The 25688-nt window shown below is 39.7% G+C and overlaps 1 protein-coding gene across 2 annotated transcripts in view; it reads right to left on the reverse strand.

The window, feature by feature from the left end:
• The window catches only part of LOC103711604 (transducin family protein / WD-40 repeat family protein), a 40386-nt gene that overhangs the window by 7832 nt on the left and 6866 nt on the right, over positions 1-25688 (reverse strand). For both annotated transcript variants that reach the window (XM_008797819.4, XM_026806416.3), the window contains exons 4-8: positions 19260-19379; positions 13779-13924; positions 13529-13676; positions 13349-13432; positions 7349-7464 (exon numbers count right to left, since the gene is read on the reverse strand). In XM_008797819.4, coding sequence (XP_008796041.3) covers positions 7349-7464; positions 13349-13432; positions 13529-13676; positions 13779-13924; positions 19260-19379 — 614 coding nt within the window. The remainder of the gene's footprint in view (positions 1-7348; positions 7465-13348; positions 13433-13528; positions 13677-13778; positions 13925-19259; positions 19380-25688) is intronic.

Below are 25688 nucleotides of genomic sequence, written 5' to 3' on the forward strand. Positions count from 1 at the left end.
TGGCGGGGCGGGATACGCTTGCACTTGTGGAGCCGGGGGTAGGTGACTCGAGTGGTCATGAGGGGGCTGCTTGCACGTCCGCGGATCACTCGACTGTCGTTCAACGGGTGAAGGCGGCAGTGTTGCGAGTCGTGTCCGAGGCTAGTATGGATGAGGGTCAGCGGGTCGACCCTGATCACGAGGTGGTGATGGACCCTGTGGCACAGAGGGTTGACGTGCCTGTGGCCGACCTCTCGGACTTTTCCCCATGAGGATTCTTGCGTGGAACTGTAGGGGGCGGCAAAGCCGGCCTTCATGTCATCCTTTAGGAGGTTGGTCCAGATCCATAGTCCGGAGATCTGCCTACTCTATGAAACACGACTATCCGGTAGAGGACTCTGTCGTGTTTTACGGCGGTTTGAGGTTGACTGGGAGTCATATGTAGTAGATTCCCAGGGGCTGTATGGAGGCATTATGGCTCTGTGGAAGCGGGGTGTGGCTACAGTTGACGTATTCCACAACTGCTCCCAACAGGTCCTCATGATTATCTCGGAACCTAATGCTACACAGTGGGTTTTGTGCGGAGTGTATGCTAGTACAAACCATCGGACCAGGAGGGTTCTGTGGGATGAGCTCACCCACTTAATTGCTCAGGGGCTTCCGACTGTGATGGTGGGTGACTTCAATTGCATCTTGGAGGAGAGTGAGAAACGAGGAGGTAGGACCTTCACTGACACTGTGGATAGGAGGGAGTTCCGCGATTTCCTCTCGCGTAACGGCCTAGTAGATCTGGGTTTCTTCGGTCCGCGTTTCACTTGGTGTAACAACCAGTCCAGACGAGCTAGGGTGTGGGAGCGACTGGATAGGGCTGTTGCTTCCACTGACTGGCTCATCAGATTCTCCTCCTATAGGGTTAGTCATCTACCCCGGATTGCTTCGGATCATTGTCCTTTGCTGTTTTCGATGGTATCGGGTTCGAGTCACCAGAGCCCATTCCGCTTCGAGAAGGTCTGGCTGTCTTTCCCTCAATCCTGGGACATTGTCCGGGGAGCTTGGGGTCTGCCGGTTCGCGGTGACGCCATGCAGAGTGTTTCGCGTAAATTGGACTTGACCAAGCGACGGCTACGTCGCTGGAACCGTGAGGTAGTGGGTGATATTTTTAGGAAGCTGGAGGATGTGGAGGCTGCGATTGTTGACCTCCAAAGTAGGAAAGATCAGGTGGGCGCACTCCCCGAGGCCGATATGGTGAGCCTCCGGGGACTTCTCTCCACCCACCACTCGATCCTGCGTCGACATGAGATCTTCTGGAGACAAATTCAGAATTCAGTGGGTCGGAGAGGGTGACCGGAACACTAGTTTCAGTCACCAATCTACGGTTATCAGAAGGCAGAGAAACATGATTCGTTCCTTGCGGGATGAGCGGGGCACAGGGTGGAGGATGATTCGGCGATCAGCCATATCCTACTCGAGTTCTTTCGGTCTCGCTGGACGGAGGATAGTGGGTTTGACGTCGCCGGCCAGCTCCCGAGAGCCGAATCCCAAATCGGGGTGGTTGAGAATGCACTGTTGGTTCAACCAGTGACGGAGGGGGAGGTGCGAGAGGCGATCTAGGCACTGAGGATAGGGCTCCGGGCCCAGATGGCTTCCCTCCTTTCTTTTTCCGAAGATACTGGGGTATTGTCCGGATTGCAGTGGTGCAAGCGGTCTTGTGTTTCTTCAGTCGGTCAGGGATGCCTGACGACTAGAAGGCCATATTTGTCACGCTGATGCCTAAGCGTTCGGACGCGTCCGAGCCGAGCCACTTTAGACCAATCAGTTTGTGCATAACTTTATACAAAGTTGTGGCAAGAATACTGATGGATCGCATGAAGCCCTTTCTCTCTGGCATTATCTGTCAAGAGCAAGGTGCTTTTGTGGGAGGTAGGAGCATTTCCGATAACGTCATGGTGGCCCAAGAGATGATGTGGGATCTTCGATGGGCCTCGAAGCGACGAAGCCTGATGGCTATCAAGCTGGATATGGAACGAGCTTACGATAGAATCAGGTGGAGTTTTCTTAGGCTAGCTTTGGAGAGTCTGGGTTTCCATGAGACCTGGATTGGTTGGGTTATGGGGTGTGTCCAGGGTCCGAGGTTTTCTATCTTGGTCAACGGCTCTCCGTCCCCATTCTTTAGTTCTACTATGGGGCTTCGGCAGGGATGCCCGCTATCCCCGTACCTGTTCATCATCTGTTCTGATGTCTTGTCTCGATCACTGCGGTTGCGTGTGCCGCTGGAGAGCTGGAGGCTTACGTCCCAGCTCTAGGGGCCTAACCGATATCACATTTACTTTTTGCCGATGACTGCCTCCTCCTGACGCGTGCTCGCGTAGCAGATGCTCAGGCTATCAGGCGGGCTTTATCCGCCTACTGCTATGCATCCGGTCAGAGAGTGAATGCCCAGAAATCCGCCATCTTCTTTAGCCCGAGTTCGCCACCCGAGGTTCGACGGGAGATTCAGAGGATTCTGGAGAAGCCCGAGCAGGACGGGACCTGGAGCTATCTGGGTGTTCCGATCACAGGTAGGAGACTGCGAGTATCGGAGTGCACCGGGATGGTGCAACGGGTCCAGAGTAGGCTAGAGGGTTGGCGGGCAGCGTCTCTATCTATGATGGGTAGAGTAATGCTGATTAGATCTGTATTGGGCTCCATGCCCATCTATCTCATGACAAACACGGTGGTGCCAAGATCAGTCCTACTGAAGATCGACCGACTTATTCGGAGCTTCTTATGGGCCTCGCATGGTGGGGGCCGTGGGGTGCACCTGGTGACATGGGAGAGTATCTGCCTCCCTCTCAGGGAGGGTGGCCTAGAGGTGGTCCCTTCTGGAGAGACGAGAGCTGCTCCTCGCCCAGCATGCTTCCCGCTTCATCTTGGAGCCGCAGGGTTTTTGGAGACGGATCATGACTGCCCGCTATGGGAGGGTAGGCCAGGAGGGCTAGGCTCGAGGAGGGCGGAGATGTTCCTTTCTATGGCGTGAGATAACGAGGTATGTGCCTATGGACTAGCCAGGAAGGTTGGAGGGAGTTGTAGAGGTTAGAGTGGATAACCTCGTGAGTGGGGTTGAGGGCTCAAGACCAAGGGCTGGACTCAACACTTCCATGATTTTGGATTTCAATAGAAAGAACAAAATGATAAGGTAGGTGCAAATAGCACATAATGGGAGCCATGATTTTTTTTTAAGAGATGAAACATAGTGAACTGAGGGGCAGAACAAGAGAGAACTGATGACAAATAGTCGCGAGGCTGCCCAGCGAAAGAAGGCGAGGTAAAGACAATCGATGAGGTACGGCAAGGGAGGGGAGAGGAGAGGAGCTGGCAGGTGACATCTCCATTGTAGTTCTGGGATACTAGCATCTTTGTTGAGGAGAAACCCTCAGAGGTGTTGGCAGTGCAACGAGCCCAGATGGAGTAGTGGTGTAGCTTCTACTGGGCGCTAGAGGCATGAGGGCCCTATGTGGTGTTTGTTATTAGCAAGGTTCGCTGTACCGGTACCGGACTCCATACTGGTGCCACACTATCATAGTATCGATACGGCATGGTATGCGGTATGCCACCGGTACCGGACTGGTATGGTACGGCCGGTATAATACGGTACAACATACTATTGTTATTAGAGATATGGTACACATTATTACTTATTAATAGAGGCATTCTAATCATTTCATAAACTTAACATTATATATGTTCTTTTTATTCTTATTTTTAGTGTTTTTACAAGACCACATAGTTAGCATTGCTTCAGTCATTTCCTCAATCAATTCCAATATCCTGGAGTCCAATGGAGCACTAGAAATGGCACCCCATCATAGCTCGGCTGAATGATTACATCCCCTAGCTAAATTTTCTTATTTTCAAGTAGCTTGCCTTTTTTTGGAAAGCACATTTCTGTGGATGATATCATATTCACCATGTGGTGGAGCCAAGTATCTTTGTACGTTAATATAATGTTTTTAGAACTTCTTCCAAGTATAGCCTTAAATAACTTTTGATGTAACTAGAAATTAAATAATAATTAAGATCAAGTTCACTATCTCGATACCAAACTAGACTCCATACGGGTACCATGCTGCTATATTGTCAGTACATCTAGTACGAGGGTAAGTTCGGCATACCAACTGTGTATGGAGCCTCGATCTAATAACAGTATGGTATGGTATGACCAGTGTGGGCTATTACACAGTGATACTCAGGCCTCAATTTATATCTGAAGCGAGTGAATTAAGATGATAACTTGGTGGCCTTCTTCCCAATGGAGTGGATGTGGTGAGGATAATCATTTCCCATCTCATCTACCAGCATACAACGGATATTATTGTGATACACAACCATCCAAATTCATTGCCATGTGCAGTGTAGCCAACTAAAGCCGAATGAAGGGTTATAGACCGAAGTCCCACCGACTGCCCTGCCACACTCAAACCAATGTGATGATCCTCTAAGTCAAAGCTTACGCGCAGGGCTGTGGCTGAAGGCATTGGTGCCAATGATGGCAATGCTTCGAAGGGTCATTAAGAGGAGGGCGATGGAGAGAAGGGGACAGGAAGTGCATTGGAGAAGCCGACCAAAATGGGTTCACTAGTTCCTAAGCTCGGTGGGCTACCTAGATTAGAAGGATCTCGATGATTGGGACCATGGTTTGCCATACCAATCGGTACAGGTGCATACCGACTGCACTATACCATACCAGTACCGAACAAGTACATGGTACAAAGGGTGTATCGAGTATCAATATATAGAACCGCCCCCCATACCAGGTGTATTGACACAGTAATAAAGTGATCCCGGTACGGAGTTCGGTATCGAGATGATGAACCTTGATTGGGACGAATGGGTTTCTTTTACTGTTCATAGATCTTAGTTAAGAGTAACCAAGGGTACAATGTGCAATCATCATTTGCCAAATCTGGTACCTTAACCGGGGGCTGTGGTGAGACAATAGGCTAACAGAAGGGATTGTGCAAATTAAATAACATTATTTGGTTCGATTTATAAATAGAAGATAAAGAGCGATGTTATATGTAATTTCAATAAAATCATGGGTGTGATATGCAAAAAACCCTTTTCTATGTTTAGATATTTATTAATCTATGTAGCTGATCCACCTATCTATTACATCTTAAAGTGAGAAATTTGTTGGCATAGTCTACTAGAAGGTATAAAGTACTTCTACCATACAGATATAAACCACTTTTTTTATTAACAAATTTGTTGTACCATAAAGTATTGTTTGTACCTGTTGATAGTTGCAACCAAGGTTCGTCATCTCGATGCTAGACCCCATATCGGTACCATCCTATTACTATGTCGGTATGCTCGGTACATGAGCCAGTTCAACGTACCGACACTCAACACATCCCGCAAACCACATACCAGTTCAATACTAGTATGGTACAATATGTAATGATTTTTTTTAAAAAAATGATTTTATTTTTTTATTTCTTTATCATTTCTATTCAAAATTTATTTTTAAATGTCTTTCTATTTATTGTTCCCACTCTCCGTTTTTTCCATTGGGTCCCATGGTTATATATATTCAGACTCTCCGTTACTTCCCCCTCTCGCTCTATGTTTTTTATTCTATGACTCTCCTCCTTGATTTTATTCCTATGTTTTGTCAGTCGCACTGATATCGACTGATACGGCAAACCTTGCTTGTAACATTAGAAATGGAAAGAGTGTTGAATGTACACTACTAAAAAATACAAATGTCTTCTACCGAGCTATGTTGATGCTATGTTAGTGAACCCTATTCAATTCAGGGCTGTGAGCTGTAAAAGTTTAATTTGAATGAAAATTCAGTTTGCTTTGTACAATCAAATGGCCGTCAACTTTGGGTAAATGATTTAGAGGGCAAATTTACAAATTAAGTACAGTTGCAATAAAGGATTGAACTGAGTGCAGATCAGTAATCGATTGTCGTTGTTGTTATACTCAGAACCTGGCATGACTAGGTTTCAGGTCATTACAGATGGTGCTAAAACAGCACGTGAAAATAATTTTTGTTCGTTTGCACATTTATCAGGATTATGACTAGTTTAAGACCAAAAGATGCAACAAAATTTGTTGTTCTTCATAAACTAAAGAAAGAAAAACTTAATTAGGTCGAACAATACATGTTTTTTACTAAAAAAATGTACATGTAGGCAATCTGGATTTGTCATATACATCAGACAAGACATTGGAGTTACAAGCATGCACAGGTTCAAGGTGCTGTGCATGGAATGTATCAATCAAGTCTTTTAATGCGCAAACCCACCTAACCCTTCATATGAAACACAATAATGTTTGTGCATAAAGCATGTGCGTGCCCTTCCATACATGCTCATATAGAATTAGCTCTATTTTTTATGAACTTCCAATGTATGTGCAAAAATACATTCCCTAGTTTTTGTTTACCACCTCATTGTCTCTAATTCTCAAGCAAAATGTCTGTAGAGGATGGTTCACAAGTAATTCTATTTTAAAAGGTCCTTACTGTTAAATTTCATCTCACATGGGGATCATTTGAGGGTGACTCGACTACTGGCTCACTAGCCTGCTAAGGAATATGTATTATATGTAGCAAGGATGTTAACGCCTTTTCTCATCAAAATTGAGGTAGCACATTATTGTTCATATACATATGTATCACTTGATAAGCATGGATATTGGATAGGTTGAGTCCCAGTGATGTATGTATTATCATATGAATAAATAGATTTTAAACATGCATGGGTAGATATGCATGGCCAAGTCTGAACTTGGTGTTAAGTATATGTCAATGTATACAAATAGAATGGTTCATGCAGTAATGTATATAATAGGAATGTTCAGGTACTGTATGCATAGCTTGAATACCAACCAAAGCACAAAAAAGTATTCCTGTAAAAGTAGTCAAGAGCACAGAATCCAAAAGGCTGCATTTTAAAGTAATTTTTCAAGAAATTAAAGAAAATAAAAGCCATCCTCAAAAGTCAAATCTCTTTCTATAGTCATCTTAAAACAGACTATATTGATCACCACAGTGCAATTTAATTCTTATTCATGAGATAAAAGTTCAAATAATAGAAAGCAATGGCATCACATATTTGACAGGTATAGAAATGAAACGCATCATGTAAAGAAGACATTTTTGTAGTAAAATTAAAGAAAACTTCAATTCTGGAATTAAAAATCTGTGTTCGAAGTTGACTTCTACAAAAGAATCTGCTCGATCTTTATTTTATTTTCTTTCCACTGAAAATGGTGATGTCATAAATGGCGTACATGATACTTACAAATAGAAACTACTCTCATAATGGCAAAAGCAAAGATAAGCAATAAAAATTATCAACGGGAAAAGGGAACCAACCCGTCCAGTTGTTATATTCACCATGTGAACAGAGCTATCCTTTGAGCCAGTCATAGCAATAGTAGAATCAGAAGTTATTGATAAGCATGTCAGTCCATCAGTATGATATGGATGTCCTGCAAAATTAATTGTTTCACCATCAGTTAACAAATACTTGAAAGGCAAAGTGTTCCCACTGAATACATAGCACAAAAAAATATATATATAAACTGGGTCTAACTAATACAACCAGCGATAATAATTTATAATAACAGATACCCATTTCTCATTTGATCAGTAAAACTGAAAATCATAAGCAACAACGAATCCAAAACCTTAAAGATCACAAGAAGATTCTATAATGTCTTCCCCCATGACTCCATAGAAATGGATGTTAGTAACTTTATTAACCAAACACCAACTAGATACCAAACCTGGTTACAAGAATGAGGAGGCAGAGCTATTAAAGAATTCGGCATTGGAAGTACGTAAAAAGCATCTGATAGAATTAAATTAATGGTACAACATGATAAAATTTCTCATTTGGTTGTTCAATACACAAAAATGCCTGGTTTAGGGATTCAGTTATCCAAAAACTAGTAAACTAAAGAACAGTATATTCCTTTTGGCCAACTAAGATTGATTTTGCTGAAAGAGTATTAACAACAAGACATATTTCAAAATTTGGGTGAAAATACAGGAAGATCAAGCTTGAAAGGAAGCAAGATTCTAGGTAGGTGCGGGACCCTTGGTGAAAGAACCTAGCAAATAAGTAATAAGAAATGGCAATTACAAAAATCAACAAATCTAATCTTGAAAGTGCAGAATAGAAAACTCTAACAAGTAAACAAATTTATTAGGTTAATTAAGAACAGTCTCAATCGATATCTCTAGAAAAGTAGCATATTTCTTGAAATCCAATACCTCAACAGAAAATAAATAATACACAACTCTCTTCTTTCTCAAAAGGAAAAACATGAAGCTAAACTGGCATCACATAAGACCTATCCTAGGTGCATTTCTTGGTCAAGCTAGCTGAAGCAGTGAAGCTAAACTGGCATCACAGAAGACCTATCTTAGGTGTCCTCAATTATGAATATCTATCAATTAAATGACATCAAACATTGTCCACATAGTTTAATAGACTAAAATATTCGAATTTATCTTTGAAAGCAATAAGAAATGATGTTGCTGTGACTTATCCAATTACATTTTCTAGTTTTATCATCTGCTTAAACTTCAATTAACATAGTTCTTAGTACAGTAACTTGCTAACAGAAAATGACTTCCTTCATAGCAAGAATATTATTCAGGTTGCTTAAGTCATAGGCTAACCGAAACCAAGCCCAATAACCAATCTACCCAACAGTAGCTGCCCGAGCAGCCAAACTTAAGACCATACTGGTTCCAAAATTTTGTGAACCAAACACATGATTTAAGTAGACTTTTAATCAGGTTGATCTGAGATTATTAGGTTGGGTTTGTTCAACTTATACTTTCATTAGATGATTATAACTTGACATTGCATCATATTTGTGTTAGATCAGGAGCCCCCCTTGAAGCAAACATGTTATATTTGGCTTGTGAATACCCGCATCCAAATCTTTGGATAAATTCAAGTTGTCACCAGCGGTTGCCCATCCATCAATCTGAACCTGACTCACAGTCGGAATGATAACCTAGCCAAGAAGTTGCATTCTTATGAAGATCAAGATGCACAAAAAAAATTCAAGTTTGCTATACCAAATAATGATATAAAAAAACTAGTCAAGGAGGTCAGCTGGAGGCTGGGTGGTTCCGACCAGTACTTGATGATGAACTGAAATAAAAGGGAATGTTAAGATTATAGAGTATACATGCAAGACACCTCCATGGCCCCCAAAGATAGATAAAGCTTTTCTTACATTCACTTCTTATACTAGACTGCCACTCCATTTCCGTTAGGAAACCGTTCAACAAATACAGTGACAAATAATTTAGAATTTACAGCATTCAAAACCATTCAAGTATTCAACCTTGCATTTGCAATATGAATCCCCCTTTTATGGAACTTAAAAATGCCTACTTAGGTTTAAACTATGGTATGCTGTACCGTACCGAACCGAATAGTACCGAGTGTACCATACTGTACCAGTTCGGTACCGGTACCGGTGGCGTACCGGCACTCGATACGCTAGACGTACCGTGTACCGTACCATACTGACACTATGCCAGTGTGGCATCGGTACAGGATCCGGTACCGGTACGGCAAACTTTTATTTAAACAAATTAATTTCTAAGAATACACGATTTCATAAAGTTTCTTTTTAATCTTATCAACAAATAAAGCTTTAAATACTCATGTTAAGAGCTTGATGAAGTTATAGCTGAAACGTTAATGGCATCAAGAATTAAATCCAAAGAGCACCAATAATGCATCTATCAAAAGTTCCAAACCAAAACTTATAATGAGGATTCTCCGCTGTCACAAAAACAGCCATAGACATAGGAGTACATAGTTATGTATTTAGAATGTAATTGCATGGTCCGTGTTGGGGACAAGGAATTCTATTTTATTTTGAAAACTTAGCACATACATGCCTTAAGAGTAAGTTAACTTCCCCATATCAACAGCCTTCTTCCTTTTCCATCTAGACATTTTCCCAAGTCTAGCAAAACCTAGGAAGGATGGTTGCACCCCAGTTACATGAGCTCAAATCAGTTAACCAATACTGTACATCTTCCACCTAGTCAGGTGGCCTCCAGGCTCTATAGCAGGCCCCTCAATTGCCCAAAATTGCCTGGGCCAACAATTAGGCACCAATTTAGTGGGTTGAAGTTCAGTAGAGTCAATTGTAAAACATTCTAAAAGTTCAATAGAATGTATGACTTGCAAATTGAGCTAAGGTTATCTAAATTTAAAAATAAAATGACAAAAATATAGAAACTAAACATGGTAAAAATGAAGATGTTGAGATGAATCTGGTAAGTTACCAAAGAAAAAAAAAATTAAAGGAGGCATAGACTTGTCACTGAGGACCAGGTGATGGAGACCAGACTAAGATGGTACAGACATGAGAAACAAAGCCAAGGAGGCTTCTATGAGCAGAAGTGCTTCGATTGGGATCATCAGTAAAAGGAGGGGAAAGCTTGCAGCAAAACCAAAATAAAATCTTTGATAGTTTGATAGGAATATTGGCTAAGAAGAATTCATAAATCGAACCCTCATATTTGGGATAAGGCTTGCCAATTATGGTTAATATTGAAAATAGCGTATCCCAATTCCCAAGCATGTTCCCCTATTACTCTTGGGCAATTTAGACATCATTCTTCATCCAGGTGATGAAATTCAGAATTCAGAAGACTGACTTTGGCATTCATTTTTATAGCTACAGATTTTTCTTGCTACCTATATGTCCATGGGAGGAAACTCTGAGGCATTTGAAATTCAAGTTTAGCTCTATGTATAAATCTCTTTTTTGTAAACTTGTTCCTAAGTTAACATTTTATTTCAAATATCTACCATTACTCTTCAACATATTATAGCTAGGTTTAGAATTTCTCACCATGTCCCTGAAGCATGTCTACAGACATGGTATGCTGTACTGGCCCGAATCGAACGGTACGAAAAGTACCGTACCATACCGGTTCTATACTGATACCTGGTACGGATAGTGTACCGATACTCGGTACGCCAAAAAATTTCGTACCGTACCGACACTGTGCTAGTGTGGCACCGGTACGGGTCCAGTACCGAAACAGCGAACCTTGTCTACAGATTTTGCCTCCACAAGCTCATTGTTATCTAAATGTGCATTTATTGCCAAGACAAGCAAAAACTAACTAGCAGCTTGAGAAAGTCATGTTTTCTTTTGAACAAGTTTCGTCGTCTCAGTACAGGACCCCGTACTGGTAACATCTTAGTACAGTATTGACATACCCAATATGGGGGTCGGTTCAGCGTACTGACACTCGATACACCCCTCATGCAGTGTACCAATTTGGTACTGGTATAGTACGGTATGCCTAGTATGCACTAGTAGCAATCGATGCGGTGTGCCATGATTTTGCAGCTTTGCAGTGTAAAATCTGTCTTTAGAAAGATTTGGCAGCAAACAAAGAGGATGGTGTAAAGCGTGTTTTGCATCTTTTGGTCTCAAGGACTATGGAAGTCAGGAACAATTGAGGTTGTATGAAAAGAATAGAGTAAAGGGAAAAATATTTCATCAGCAGAAGAAAAATTGATATAGAAAGAGGACACATAGGTTAATAACTTAAGTAGGATCAGGGCTTCAATGTGATAGAATACAGTTATGAGTTATAATCAAAGGATTAAATGAAAGATGATTAAAAGGTGTTGCACACTGATCTGATGTCATATCTGAAAATAACACAAGGAAGATGGATTAAAAGGAGAGGTTGAAGAAGACTATGAGAGAAAAAACATTAAAAGGCAAATATCGGATCTTGGAAGGATATCAGTTATCAGATTTTGAATTTGGTGTCTTAGCAGCAATAAATAATTAAGGGCCCTGCCCAGATGCCCTGCTAAACTATCCACCGAATATACCATATATGGTGGATGGCTTGGAAGAGGTAGGCAAGGGAGTTGGCATGATGGCGGGAAGGGGGGGTGGGGAGGTGATACTGGAAACTTTGGTTGTACAGCCTCAGAAAAACTGGAATACTGGAAATCATCTCTCAGAAAGAACCCAGTATCCTCATTTTTCAGGATCGTATGGTCTACAAGGCTCCCTGATTCCCCCAATTTTTCCTACTGTGGCCACTGGCCACCTTTCTCTCTTGAAAATTCGGTTCTGTGGAGAGTTATTCCTGGATAATTAGTCCAGGCATCCAAGCAGGGCCTAAAGAAAGAATGGGCTAGATGAATATAAGAAAGAGAAGAGAAGAGAAAAAGATGGTTTGAACCAACCACTTTCAGAATTTACATAAAAAATAACTCTAATTTCATAATTCCTCCACATTCATACAAAACAACTTCCAAGACAAGCCTAGTTGCAATTTTATCAAACCAAATAATTCCTAACCTTATTAGTAGTAAGATTCTTTTCCTTGTATCTAACTTAAAAAAAAATTCATAATCAAATGTGAGACCTTTTATTTAAAATAATTCACTAACTTATGGTTATGGCTATGAATGACTCATCTAGAGAGAGGATGTATTCATCACTTTAAGTTTTGACCAAATATATATCACTTTATTTGAAGTGCAATCACTTACCACCCTAAGCTTTTGAAATTATAACCTCCTTAACAAACAAGCAAAAAAACAAATCAAAAACAGCAAACATCAGCTCCCAAAAGATGATTATTTTTGCATTAATTGAATCATTCTAAATGCATAAAATAATGTTGTCTGAACCCTGTAACATTGTTCACATAGTTTTCTAGATTACCATATAAATTGCATCCCTCAATTCTCAATGCCTGTTACTCTGCTTTGTGTTTCTGCTTCCATGTAACCAAAAACTTTGCTTGCTTGATTGGGTAACATACAAAAGCACAAAAATAGAGCGAGCCAATTTGCAAAATTGTACAATGGTCGCACATGCATTCAATATGTCAAGACTTAATAATTATTGTGCTTGGGCTCAAAATGCCATTTCAATCATATGATTTTTGTTATCTTTCATGTCCCTAAGTTTGATTTTAATAGATATTACTCATTTTCATTTAAAACATAAATTTTTTGTTGGATGGTTTTGATGGATATTTGGTAAAATGGCATTATCATAAAAGCCACAAATGTGCACCTCATAAGCTAAAATTACGATTTAAATCCCTGAGTACTATGTTTTTTCATGTCCTGCATATTCAAGCATTCCCAGTAGTTGTGCTCCTAGAGGAGATTCAATTGGCTTTATTTGATGTTTCAGGCTTACCCCATACTAACCTACCAAATAATAGCTACCATCCCATATCCATATCCATGTACACAAAAGCACAATTCATATCCATGTTAGACCAACAAGAAGCACTCAGAAAACATAAAAGGTGACTTCAGAAGAGGACAAATCATACCTCTAACAACATGGATACTCTCTCCAGTCCGAGGGTTCCATATCCTCAATGATGCATCATCAGAGCCAGTACAAATAATCTTACCTTCAAAGAACCATGATGTGGAAGTTGATCAGCCTCGTTTGGTATTTTGGTTGTAATGAAGAAACATCAACAATTTACCACAATATATTTAAGTACCATCAGGAGTAAAAGAACCACAGGTGACACTGCTACTATGACCAGAGAATGTATTGAGCCAAGCACTTTTGTCAGCATTCCACATCCACACATTTGAATCTTCTGAGCCTCCTATTATCAAGTGTCCTCTTGGATGCCATTTGAGCCACTGAGCAGTTCGAGCAAAAGAAAATTCAGAGCCATACAATTTAACATTAAAAAAGCAAGCAAGAAAATTTGATATATGCCATCAAGCATTCATAAATCTCACCTCAAAACCTTCTCCAGAACCTTCAAGCGTACATTTAAGACTACCTAGAGATGTATCCCATACATGTACAACTCCATCCAAACCTCCAGAAGCAAGTAACTGCCCATCAGAGCTGAAGGCTACTGTAGAGACAGTATCTCGATGACCTGAGTATAAAGAGCAACAGAATGAAAAACTACAGTGATACTGATCTGATTCCTACATGAAATGCATGGGTGCAAGCATTTGGAAGCATTTACATCCATATAACAGAGTCTATGAAACAAGAACAAATCTTATTTGAGATAGAGCACCCAGTTATGGTCCAATACAATATACATTGTGAAAAACTAGAGTGCTTATGGCATATCCCAGTAGCAGTGAAAGAGTAGAAAATTTGAACCCAGCAAGAAGAGTACTAATGGAATATTCCAGTAGCTACCACTAGGATGACTCCACCACAATCAGGAAAGTCGATATCCCAGTCCAGGAGACTTGAATGACAACTTCAATCAAGATCCGAAGCTGATGTAGAATATTGAGACTGAGTTACTTTCTATATTTCATGATATATTGTAGATATAAGGATGATATATGCTACCCCGAACAAATCATGATTTTTCATATATTATGAAGAGAATCCGATGATTGGTAGGATTGACAGCTAGTAGTTGTAGGCAAAGCTTCATAAGCCAGGATTGCCTCCTCAACCGGCCAAGTTTAAAGCAAGGAAAGTCCAGGTGGATGCACAACAATAGATAGAATGAAACATGCCACACTCACATTTTGCCGAGCAACCACGGAGGTCAAAGGAGAACAGGTCATCATTGCAGAGCTCCATCTGAGATATCTTTTTTGACAGAGATATTTGACTAGATATTTTGGTCTAGTCAAGCAGGTAGGTCAATGATGGGCCCAATCAAGCCACCCAATAGAGCCAAGTAGGCAAGAGCATCCAAGAAAAAGAAAGCAGTTTCTTAAATCAACAAGAAAGGGATAGGAAAGGAAACTACAGTTCCATTGTAGAGAGTGGATGAAGAGTTTGTTCACTTCGATTCCCAAACTTGTGACCCTTAGATAACCAGTTGCCTAGATCATCTTGCGAAACCAACGATGATAATAATGATAATTCAACCAATAATGGGGAAAGGGAGAAGGGGAGGGAGAGAGTTTGGGGGGGGGGGGGAGTGGGAGAGAGAGGGAGGGGGGGAGGCCGAGGGAGACTAGGGAGGGCCAGAACCCTCATCTCGACGGGACCTCCCATGTTTTGATTGGAAACAGGAGCGATTTGTTTTTATTTTGTTGGCTTGAACTGAAGTTGGGCTAGGAAAATAAAAAAACACCTCTGTTTTGAAACAAAATAGGAGAGGTCCCATCGAGACGAGGGTTCCAGCCCTCCCTCCATCTCTCTCGACCTCTCCCACTCTCCCCCTCCCTTCCTCCCTCTCCCTCCCTCCCTCCCTTCCTCCCCCTCTCCCTCTCTCTCTTTTCCCCTCTCTCCCTCTCTTTTCCCCTCTCCCCCTCCCTCTCCGACTTTTGGCTGTTGATAAAGCCCAAAAAGGCACGACACAGGAGTGTGTCATACTGTCAAGCAACCGATATGGATACTAGTACCAGTACAACCAACCTTGATAGGGACCATGGTACATGACCTAGTACAACGTGCAAGGATAGATTGCATATAAGAGATGAGCCCCTCATGTGGTTTGGGACATGGCACTACAAATGATCTCGTGGATAGAGTAGGGTCCCTAAACGTGTCCGGATTGAAGTCGTACACCAAATCTTACTTCACATAGTCAAACTATGACCTGTATGGATATCCTTCATCTGAGGCATCATATTCGAGTGGCTATTACCCTCCACATCTTTAGGCAACTTATGGGTCAGATTTTGTTATCTTAATCTTTGCATGACCAGTCCAGTATCAAAAACAGAATCAGTATCCGGGTGGTCATCCAAGGGCAAAGATTATGGATCACAGGACTGGGACTATAGTATGCCGTACCAGCCCAAACCGTACTGTACCGGTTCTGTATCGGTACCGGTATAGGTGGCGTACCAACACTCGATATGCCAAAAAAAATTTATACCATACCGTACCAACACTATGCTAGTGTGGCACCGATACGGAGTTTGGTACCAAGACGGCGAACCTTGACTGGGACACAAATTATTTGAAAAGTTGGAGTAATATCTCAGGCCCAGACTATGACCAGGATCCCAGCGTCTACAAGCAACACAGGCACTCCACATAATTTTAGATGTTGGTACCTATTTTGTACTTCAAATCCATTTGATATATTGTATGCATATTCATTATATCTACTCATGCATTAAATTATATTACAATTGCATTAATTTATCGATTATAGCATGTTTATCTAGACTTGGGACCAATCTGACATAAAAGACATAAAAATAACATTGAAATCTTAAATTAAACAACCACAATCATTAAAATAATCAGTAAAAATAACAAAAAAATTAAAGAACAAAACACTGGGAAACGGCGTACTAATATGAAACCGGAACACCCTTTATACCATGTACTAATACAACACCAAACCCATAACATACTGTACCAGTCACCGACCGATACAACACCTAGTATTGATTTGGTGGACCTTGAATAGCAGAGCTGCAAAATAGTGCAATTTAGACAACAAACCAGGCAAGAGTACCACGTTGACAAAAAAGCGAAATATACACTCCCCATATGGAATAATATTGTAGAATGATATCCACATAGTAACATGATCAAGGTTATAAAGGATCAAATATGTATCAACCACGAGTGGGTACAACATGCGGCGTATCAAGGATCATACCAAAAAAGGATACTGATGGGTATGCATTGATCCAAATACCATTAGGACAGGATTTTTAGCCTCCTAACTCTAGTATTGGATTTTTTTAGCATGTTTTCTTATCCAAATGCTATGTTCTTGCAAGAAATAAGATAGTACCAGGTTAAATGCCCCAGTCAAGGTTCTTCATGCGCTATATGTGCATAAATATCAACTTGCCAACTAAAATACATTAAGAGATATTGTGTTACCATTAGCAATTGGAATGAAAGCAGAGAAAAAAGTTTATATTCATAACATAACAATAGCAGCACCTACAACCCAAAATCACTCAAGTGATCATGTACTTGGACTAAGTTAATTATCCAAACGCAGCTTTTACCAATATTTTATAAATCTTCAAAACGTTTTAGCCTCTTCAAGTGCTAGTTCGTTAATATGCACCCCTTAGAGCATTGACCTAATTTCAATTTACGATCTCTTCTATTTTGATAATTTGACAGCATTTTTTAAGCATATAAACATTTTTAATTAATAAAAAAATAGATAATTTTGCAATTTATGATAATTTCAGGCCTTGCCTGGCTGGAACCTAAGCACGTACAATTCATGCCAATTGTGGATTAAATTTTGGTAGCATGCATGTATCACTAGTGCAGAAATAGTTGTAGATTGGTCAACCTAGTATGAAACCCTTTGTAGCAACAGATCCCTCTTACTCTTGCTTCCACCTTCAAATGGTGAGGAACAGATTGGTCAACCTAATATGAGAACCTTTATAGCAATTGGTCCCTCTTCCTCTTGTTTCCACCTTCAAATGGTGAGGGGAAACAAAAAAGAGAGACAATCACCCTTAAACCACTTCCCAAGCTGACCCAAGTGTGCCACTTGGTTTGAGAGTGGACCGAGGTCAAATAAGCATGAACTGATTGATACACCCAGAACTGCTCTATACACCTTCAATATAGGCAGTTTGGACAGCTTTCATCCAAATCAAACCTCCCTATATCAAGGAAGCCCTGGTACAGTATGTTCCAAGAGGTACATGTCAAACTGCTCAGTAATACCATAGATTAACAACTTAACTTAATCAACATGCTTCTCCCTGTTATATGAGGTCAGATTAAAGGAGAAAGTTTTGTGATCAATCAAAGCCTAAGAAAGCTTAATGGTTGGTTCTCAAACTTCTAGCAGATCATAAACCCTTTGAATCAATGTTGAATTTCTCGACAACGCATTTCTGAACAAAAAATAAACTTGTCTCAAAACCTGAAAAACCAATTGATGGGCATGGACTTCCTTATTTCTAAGCAGTATAAATCCATGAAAACACCAAACAACCTTCAAAGTACCTCTACTCTTCCAACTTCCAAAGAGCCTTGTCATAGAGGGAAAAAGATGAAAATTAATGTAAGGAATTGCATTCATCTTTGCAACAGAAACTACGAGCCAAATACCAATTGAGTCAGAATCCCAATACATAGCGACCATACGAATTCATGATTCATAGGATCTGTTTGCCAAAAGACCACAATTTTCAGAGGGAATCATGTCAAAAATAAGATTTTCCTCCAACGACTTCAATGATTCAACTCAACAATTCAATCATATCAGAGGGGAAAAAAAAATGCCACACCATTTGCATATAAAAAAACAAGACAGCACTAGGGGCCTAATAAAGCATGAGGCAGCAAATGTATGCAAAATACCAGAAAATAACTGATTCAGTATATGAATACAGATACCTAACCAAATCATTTTTCAATTCACAAATTTAAATGTGAAGACCTAATCTGTCAGAGTTACCTTTCGATACCTAAAATAAGAATATTAGTATCAATTTCTTCTCAAGTTATATTGATTACAGCTATACACATTTTTATACGTCAATTAAGCATGGTGTTGGCAACTAACAGACTACAAAGAGCAGGTACCTGAGCATGGCAACAATTATATGTATAATACAAAATTTGGGTTTTTAAACATGTCTGACTACTTGGATACTTCATGACACTTCTTCACACTTCAAGCTAGTGAAACAGGATGTCATCAAAGTTTCATATCAAATCTAGCATTTATACCTAAAAGTAATCAGTCTAATGTGAAAATCAGCAAAAGTTACATCAATTCTATGAAACTACAAAACAATAGGTCCAAAAAATTATCAATTATTCTCTAAAAATACATCAATTATAAAAATTAATCTGTGATCTTTACAGACACATCTATGTAATATGGATGCATCCCGTGGCCGGATGTTGAAGGTTTCCATGTTCAAGTGTTCTGGAGACTTGGCCACTTGACACCTGGATCACGTGTGCAGGTAAATTTTGACAAAGACATAAAGATTTGCTTGTAGAAATAAGTGATTAACTTAATACTCAGATGAAGAAGCAATCTTTCAAACAGTATTCCTGATTTGACACAATGAAATCCATTGTAAGATCCGTCAGTTAGAAATAGTACAATACCCTCATTCAAAGGTTTCAAACTTCAAAGAGTAGAAAAGAAAGCTATTAGTGCATCAGGAATGGAGATGTTGCCAGTGACAAATCATTTTCCTAAAGTTCATAGAGAGAGCAAAAAGAAATTGCCTGCAACAAATCATGTTCCTAGAGTTTATTGAGGAAAGCAAAAAAAATAAATAAGCCAAGTTTCCATTGCAGAAACACGTCTGACTTATAGAACAAACCTTGGAGCTCTAGACCTGGATCTGCAGAACCAATCTTCCACAAAAATCCTCTATCATCCTTACCCCCTGTAGCCACAAGAGATGCATCTGTTGGACTGCAAGCGACGGTGTAGAGTTCATCTACATCAAACAGATGCAGCAGTCAGAAAATTTTACAAGTTGTTTTAAATTATTTTTATTTCAGCAAATAGAAGGCTAACAGAAGCACTACAAAGCAGAAACAAGCATGGCTTCTCAGAATCAATCAAAAAAGAGCCTAATGAAGTTGTGAAAACAAAACCAGTTTTCAGGTTAAAACCAGTGCAAACCAAATATGATGCATAAGAACAGCAAAATGGAACATCCAAAGGGAATCTGGTTTAGTCAACTTAAGCAGACCAATCCCCGGACAAAATATTTCACTGTGCACACTTATTAATAATGATTATAAAAACAACTAACACCATTAGTTTTATCCCCTTCCGTTTCCATGTATTTGTTTTTTTTTTTTTTGTTCCTTAAACCATACCAAGTGACTTACTTAACTAGTCTAAATTCCATTGACGTTATGCTTTAATAAGAAAATGTACAGTTTTTTATGGTCTGATAACTAGAGATTAAACTCCTTAAGAAGAAATGATAGATAACATGTTATCAGAGTTGTCACCTGTATTAGCCAAACCACTCAGTTTAGCCTGAAGTACCTAAAATGTTATAGGACTTGTCACCTGTGTTAGCCAAATCACTCAATTTAGCCGAAAGTACCTGAACTTAATACTCAAACACAAACACTGGTATGATACCTGGATATGCTCTTTAAGAAGAGATTCTTAGACATTTGAAGGATCCAATGCTTAGACATGCATCCGGAGATGACAGGATTGAAATGTCAGACATACCAAACAAGCTGGCATAGAGGGGACCAGTACACCTTGGAGTCCGCCAAACTAGTCTGAACCACACAAATTAGCTCAAATCAAGGCAGATCAGGCCAGTATTTCCACAGAACCAGACCTACCAAGCAGCACCACCCAGTACAGGCTTGGAAAGACCTTCCAATCTGTTTATCCTGTTCTCCACCATTTCAAGGTTTGAATGAACTAAGGGAGAAGACATGGGATATTTAAGCATACCTTCTCTGAGCTTCAAGCAAGGATTGTCATTTTTTTAGGCTAGAACAATGTCCTGACTAGGTAAATCAGCTCTCCTTTTTTTTAATTTCTTAAAAAATCCAAGAATACCTTAATGTTGAATCGAAAACAATGGTGGTCATATATTATTGGTGGATTTAATGGCCTTTGTTCACTGGATCCATGCCTTTGCGCATGAATCTAAAATAAAAACGAAGGAAATCTGGAATTTTGGTTGATCACTCTAAAATGGCCTTTGGTGCAATGGTAAGGTTGCCCCATTAGACCTAGAGGTCATGGGTTTGACGCACAAAAACCACCTCTCCGCATGCAGGGGTAAGATTACATATATCTGACCCTCCCAAACTCTGAAATGGCGAGAGCCTCGTGCATCTGCCGCCTTTTTATCACTCCAAAAATCTACAGGCCGTCTAGGCACTCCATGTGGCATAAGATGAGGTGCTATATTATAAGATGAGGTGCTATATTATATTCAAAAAGATTATCATGGCCGTTCAATAATATTAATATATCATAAATATTCTGATTTCTTTATTAATTGTCAAATCAGTCAAGTTTTAGATTATTTCATCTTGAATATTGGTAGTCCTCGATACCATTCATTAATGCAATATCTCCAATAACCAAAATAAATTTGTATTGTTAATTTTAACACATATATTTCAGACTTACCCTTAATTCCAAATTATGTGATGTTATGTCATAAACATGCAATATAAAAAACTTCAACACATATCAAATCCATAACTAGGGCACTTAAAATGGCTCACAGTGTTTGTACAATAAGTAAACAATAAGAAAAGGGCAAAGAAAGCAGTTTTGGAGACCAGAAAAAGGACATCCTCGGCCATCTCAAAGTGTATCACTCAATACTTTTTGCTGATACAACACATGTATACAGCATGTACCATACCCACCCTTTGGTTGATGGAGGTTTGATACTTGATGCACTTTGCACACAACAAAAAAAAAAACAAAATGACATGGACATACCACAAAGACTAAGAAAAAAAATCCCAATCTAACAACCTAATCAAGGTCCGCTGAACCAATACTGGAACCCATACTGGTTGGCGGATGGGTCGGTACGGTACCGTTGGGCGTGCTGGTATGAAACATCCAATTTTTTTTATAGAGTTTTCAAGTTGATTTAATTGGTAATCAATCTTTTTGAACTTCTTCAATAATTTTAAGTCTAATTTGATATTTTCTTGATGTTGTTTTGATATTTTTTGATATTTTCTTATGCTTCTATAATCCCAATTTAACCTAAACGATGCATCTTATTATTTTAAATGATACAAATCATAAAATGATTAGTGAAATGTTGCATACTACAAGAAGCAACATGAAATATCCTCAAATCAAGTAATGAAGTAAAAGAATATAAAATGATACAATCAATTACATATGTTTAAAGTACAATATACATACCGATATCTAAAATCTCGTCGAGTGACGATGCCTCTCGTAGATATCCGGATCATTAGCATAGTCAGGAGGCACATTAGCCTACCCCTCTAAGTCTCTAACCAAGCAGCATTTTAGTTTCGTATGTTCATCCCATAAGAAACGTGCTTCGGATTATATGCACTCTCGAATCTCTCGCTAAAGCTCTGGCTCTGAAAGGTGTCCTCTGACTGATAAAACAGCTATGAAGGAGCCCATTCAAATAAGCCAGCAGCAAAATCCAACCGATAAGATGCTTCGAACTGTATAGGGTAGTAGCCACTGAAAGATGCCTCATACGCACCCTATCCATATCCGTATCCGTATGAATTATACGCTGCCTGTGGCTGCGAGTAATAGAATCCAGTATTCAACTCGTAACCTGTTATGTTTATAAATCCTACTCCGCTACGAGATCATTTGTAGCTGCATCGTGTCCTCTTAAATGACCTCGAGGAGTCCGTCTTCTATATGCAATCGGATCCTCGCGAGCTCCACCAGATCGTGCACCCCTTATTCTATGTACAATGCATAAACTGAAACTTACTGGTAAATCGAAGACCACCTTGCAGCTGTTTCTCATAAACAGTGGTCTCATATCCTCCACTCTATCCCTAAACAGCAAATCCATGACCACCAGAACTGCTGCTCCTGGTCTCTGAGCATAAGTGAGCTGACTCCTCAACACTCCATTGGAGCTGCAAGTATTTTTTTTTTTGGTGTGCTGGGCAGCTACTTTCTTATCCTTCGTGCCACTCGCTGCCTGCTTATCCTTCGTGCCCCTTTCTACCTGGCTATGTTGGGAGGATGTATATCGCCCTCCAGACCGAATCGACCGAATAGCGTAGTGGCCTCGCCGAAGCATATCACGATCATATCTCTACGAAGATGTCTCGAACAAGGCATCATGTGATGACCGGCTTTCCTTTGGCTGTGGCTGATCAGCTAGAAAGATGTGTGGAATATTGATTTCTGCCCATTGCCTCGCATTGACCCTAGCAACGCTGACTATAAAACTGGCCGGTCATTAAGGCAATCCTCGTTCATCAAGCTCAGGCTCCAACTACTGGCCCACAAGCTATCCGATCATAGAATCATCCTCATCATCAACGAAAGCACTATTGATCGGATCTGTCTTTAGTTCCACTTTCTCCTGAATGCACTTTAGCCTCAACCTCAAATTGTAGTGAATATATACAAAATAGTTGAGACGCTTCCGTATCAAACAGTTTCTCTGCTTGCTATGGATGAGCGCGAAGGTAGACCAATTGTGCTTACAACCACTCGAAAAGACCATCTGAGAGGAGATCTGAATATCCTTCTTCAGCATTGTGTCAATCCTCTACTACTTCAAATGTCTGCTAGAGAAGGCATACGGATTCAAATCATGAATTGCTGCTCCTAATAGAATCTCTCTAGAAGTCTAGATGATTTTTTTTTGCTATCAAAAACCTCCAGCATAGATGCAATATGGCCATCGCCTCTGCTGACAGCCTTCTTGACAGAGAAGGTCCTCCTGAACTCTGAATCTGCCCTACTACTCGCAGAACCGAAACCTGACTCGTAGTATGAGGGCCCAAATCGAGCTCTATGACTGGCCACCTCATCCTACTGCCACTGATCATCCAAGCTCACCTGCATGGCAGCTTGGATCTGTGCCTTCTCGTCAACTGGAGCAGATGCCTCCTCTAACTCTCTAGAGTGATAGAAAGGTGACCTGTTGCTCGGCAGTCCACCTCCACCATCTTGAAAACCCTCTACTTCGCTGCTCTGAAATCAGCGAAGTGCTTCTTCATCAACTGCCGAATCTTCAATGGGCATTTTCAGCACAGATATGTCGGAATAACCACTATCTAAGTGCTGCTTCAACCCAGTTACCCCTACTCTCTCGAACTCTATATTATACTAGTTGCACTTCCAATGGTGCCGATCCGAGAGCATTTGCTCATGATCCCAACCAATATCACGCTCTGACTCCATTTTTTCTTGATGACTCCATTCCTGCAGGTTTATCAACTACGTTAGATTATCAATTATTTAAAAATAGCAAAATTTTGTTATGGTGAAATTTTTTTGTCAGAAAATGCATCTGATTTATCTAATACATAATACTAATTTTTTATATATTTTATTTATATATATTTTTAATATTTTTAAATTTAAAAATATGTTTAAATATCATAAATTTAGAAAAATATGTTTTCTACTTCAAAAATCACTTCTGAATTATGTAATACGTACTAGTATTTTTTTCATAATTTTTGGTATTATTTATATATTTTTTATTATTTTTAAATTTAAAAAAAATTAATTTCAGCTCAGATCCATGTAGAACCCAACAATGAATGCGACATATATTTTTTAGACTCATGAGCATGCATCAGAAGCTACTTATTTCTCATTTTTTTCAAATCTAGGCCTATGCTACCATGCATATGATCGCATTAAAACTTGAATAAATGGATACCAAATTTTACTGAAGAGCAGCTTGCATACCCCTAAATATGCTTCTGAGTTTATATTTTTTAAAAAAAATATTTTTTATATTTTTCTATTTTTTAATCTAAAAATATATTTTTAATTTTTAAAAATTATATATAATTCAAAAATTAAAATTTTTTTTTGTTATCGTGTAGATCATCTATAGATCTATAACATATAATAAAATCAAGGCCAAATCAAAAATTTTGGCATGATCTTCCTTTATTTTGCAAATTTCGAGTTATTTTTTCAAGCTCCAAAAAAAAAATTAAGAAAATGAGATAGGAGAGAGGAAGCATACCTTATTTAGGGTTGGATTTTTCTTCAATCGTGCTGAATCGGTGTGATTTTCGCCATAAGAAAAGAAAAAAAGCCGGAGGGGCCTTCCCAACATCTTTTAATCAACAAATAAAGAAAAGAGGAGAGGGCTCGCCATAAGAAAAGGAAAAAAGCCGGAGAGGCCTTCCCAACATCTTTTAATCAACAAACAAAGAAAAGAGGAGAGGGCCCGATTTAGAACTGGGTCGACTCGGTGGGAATTGGATGGTTCGCACCAAATTCGAACGAAACCCGCTAGTTTCGAACGGTTCCGGCCGGTTCGGGGCCGGAACCAACTCCAATAGGCGAACCGATCCAGTTTTCCATCGGGTCAGCTCGATACGGGCCGAACCGGACAGTTCGGTCCGGTTCAGCCTTCCTTGACCCTAATTGTTACAATTATAAAGATCATCTAAATCCATGTAGACCACAACAAATCATCTGTGCCTCTAATTAATGCTTTGCGAACAAGTAGCACATGCAACTATACCATTTTATGTAACCAGGATCCAACACATGCAATGTACGTGCAAGGAATCCGACTTTTCTACCTCTACTGATCAAGAGGTGAGCATGGGAAATGAAAGAAAATGGAGGATTTACCCATCTATCTTCTTTCTACTTTTCTACAACTTGATAGATATCTACTAATCTAGTTTTATTAATATATGACAAGAAAGGTTTTGAGGCCAGCCTCAAAGCCTAAAGCTAGGCCTCCCTTAACCCAAAAGAAATAGAAAATTATGTAATCTTCACTTCTCATGCACTTGGGTACACCGCCCCAAAACAAAAAAAAAAAAAAGAAAAATGCTCTTCCCACATCTAGTTTTTATAATTCTATAGAGATAAAAAGTTTTCAACTTTCTTCCTTTAAATAAAATATTCACAAATTCAAAAAGATTTCTGAAATGGTTCCTCACATGCAAGTTACGCCGAACCAACCCAAAACCACCTGGTTTGGGGTGTATCGACCTGAGCCAACACAATATCAGGTTGGTTTTGGAGGTTCAACTCAATAAAAGGTTCGAACCGGCCTGAATTGAGTGGAATC

This window comes from Phoenix dactylifera, chromosome 4 (assembly GCF_051530095.1).
Source record: "Phoenix dactylifera cultivar Ajwa chromosome 4, Ajwa_hap1_PhDact_Kaust_v1.1, whole genome shotgun sequence".
Taxonomy (NCBI): Eukaryota; Viridiplantae; Streptophyta; class Magnoliopsida; order Arecales; family Arecaceae; genus Phoenix; species Phoenix dactylifera.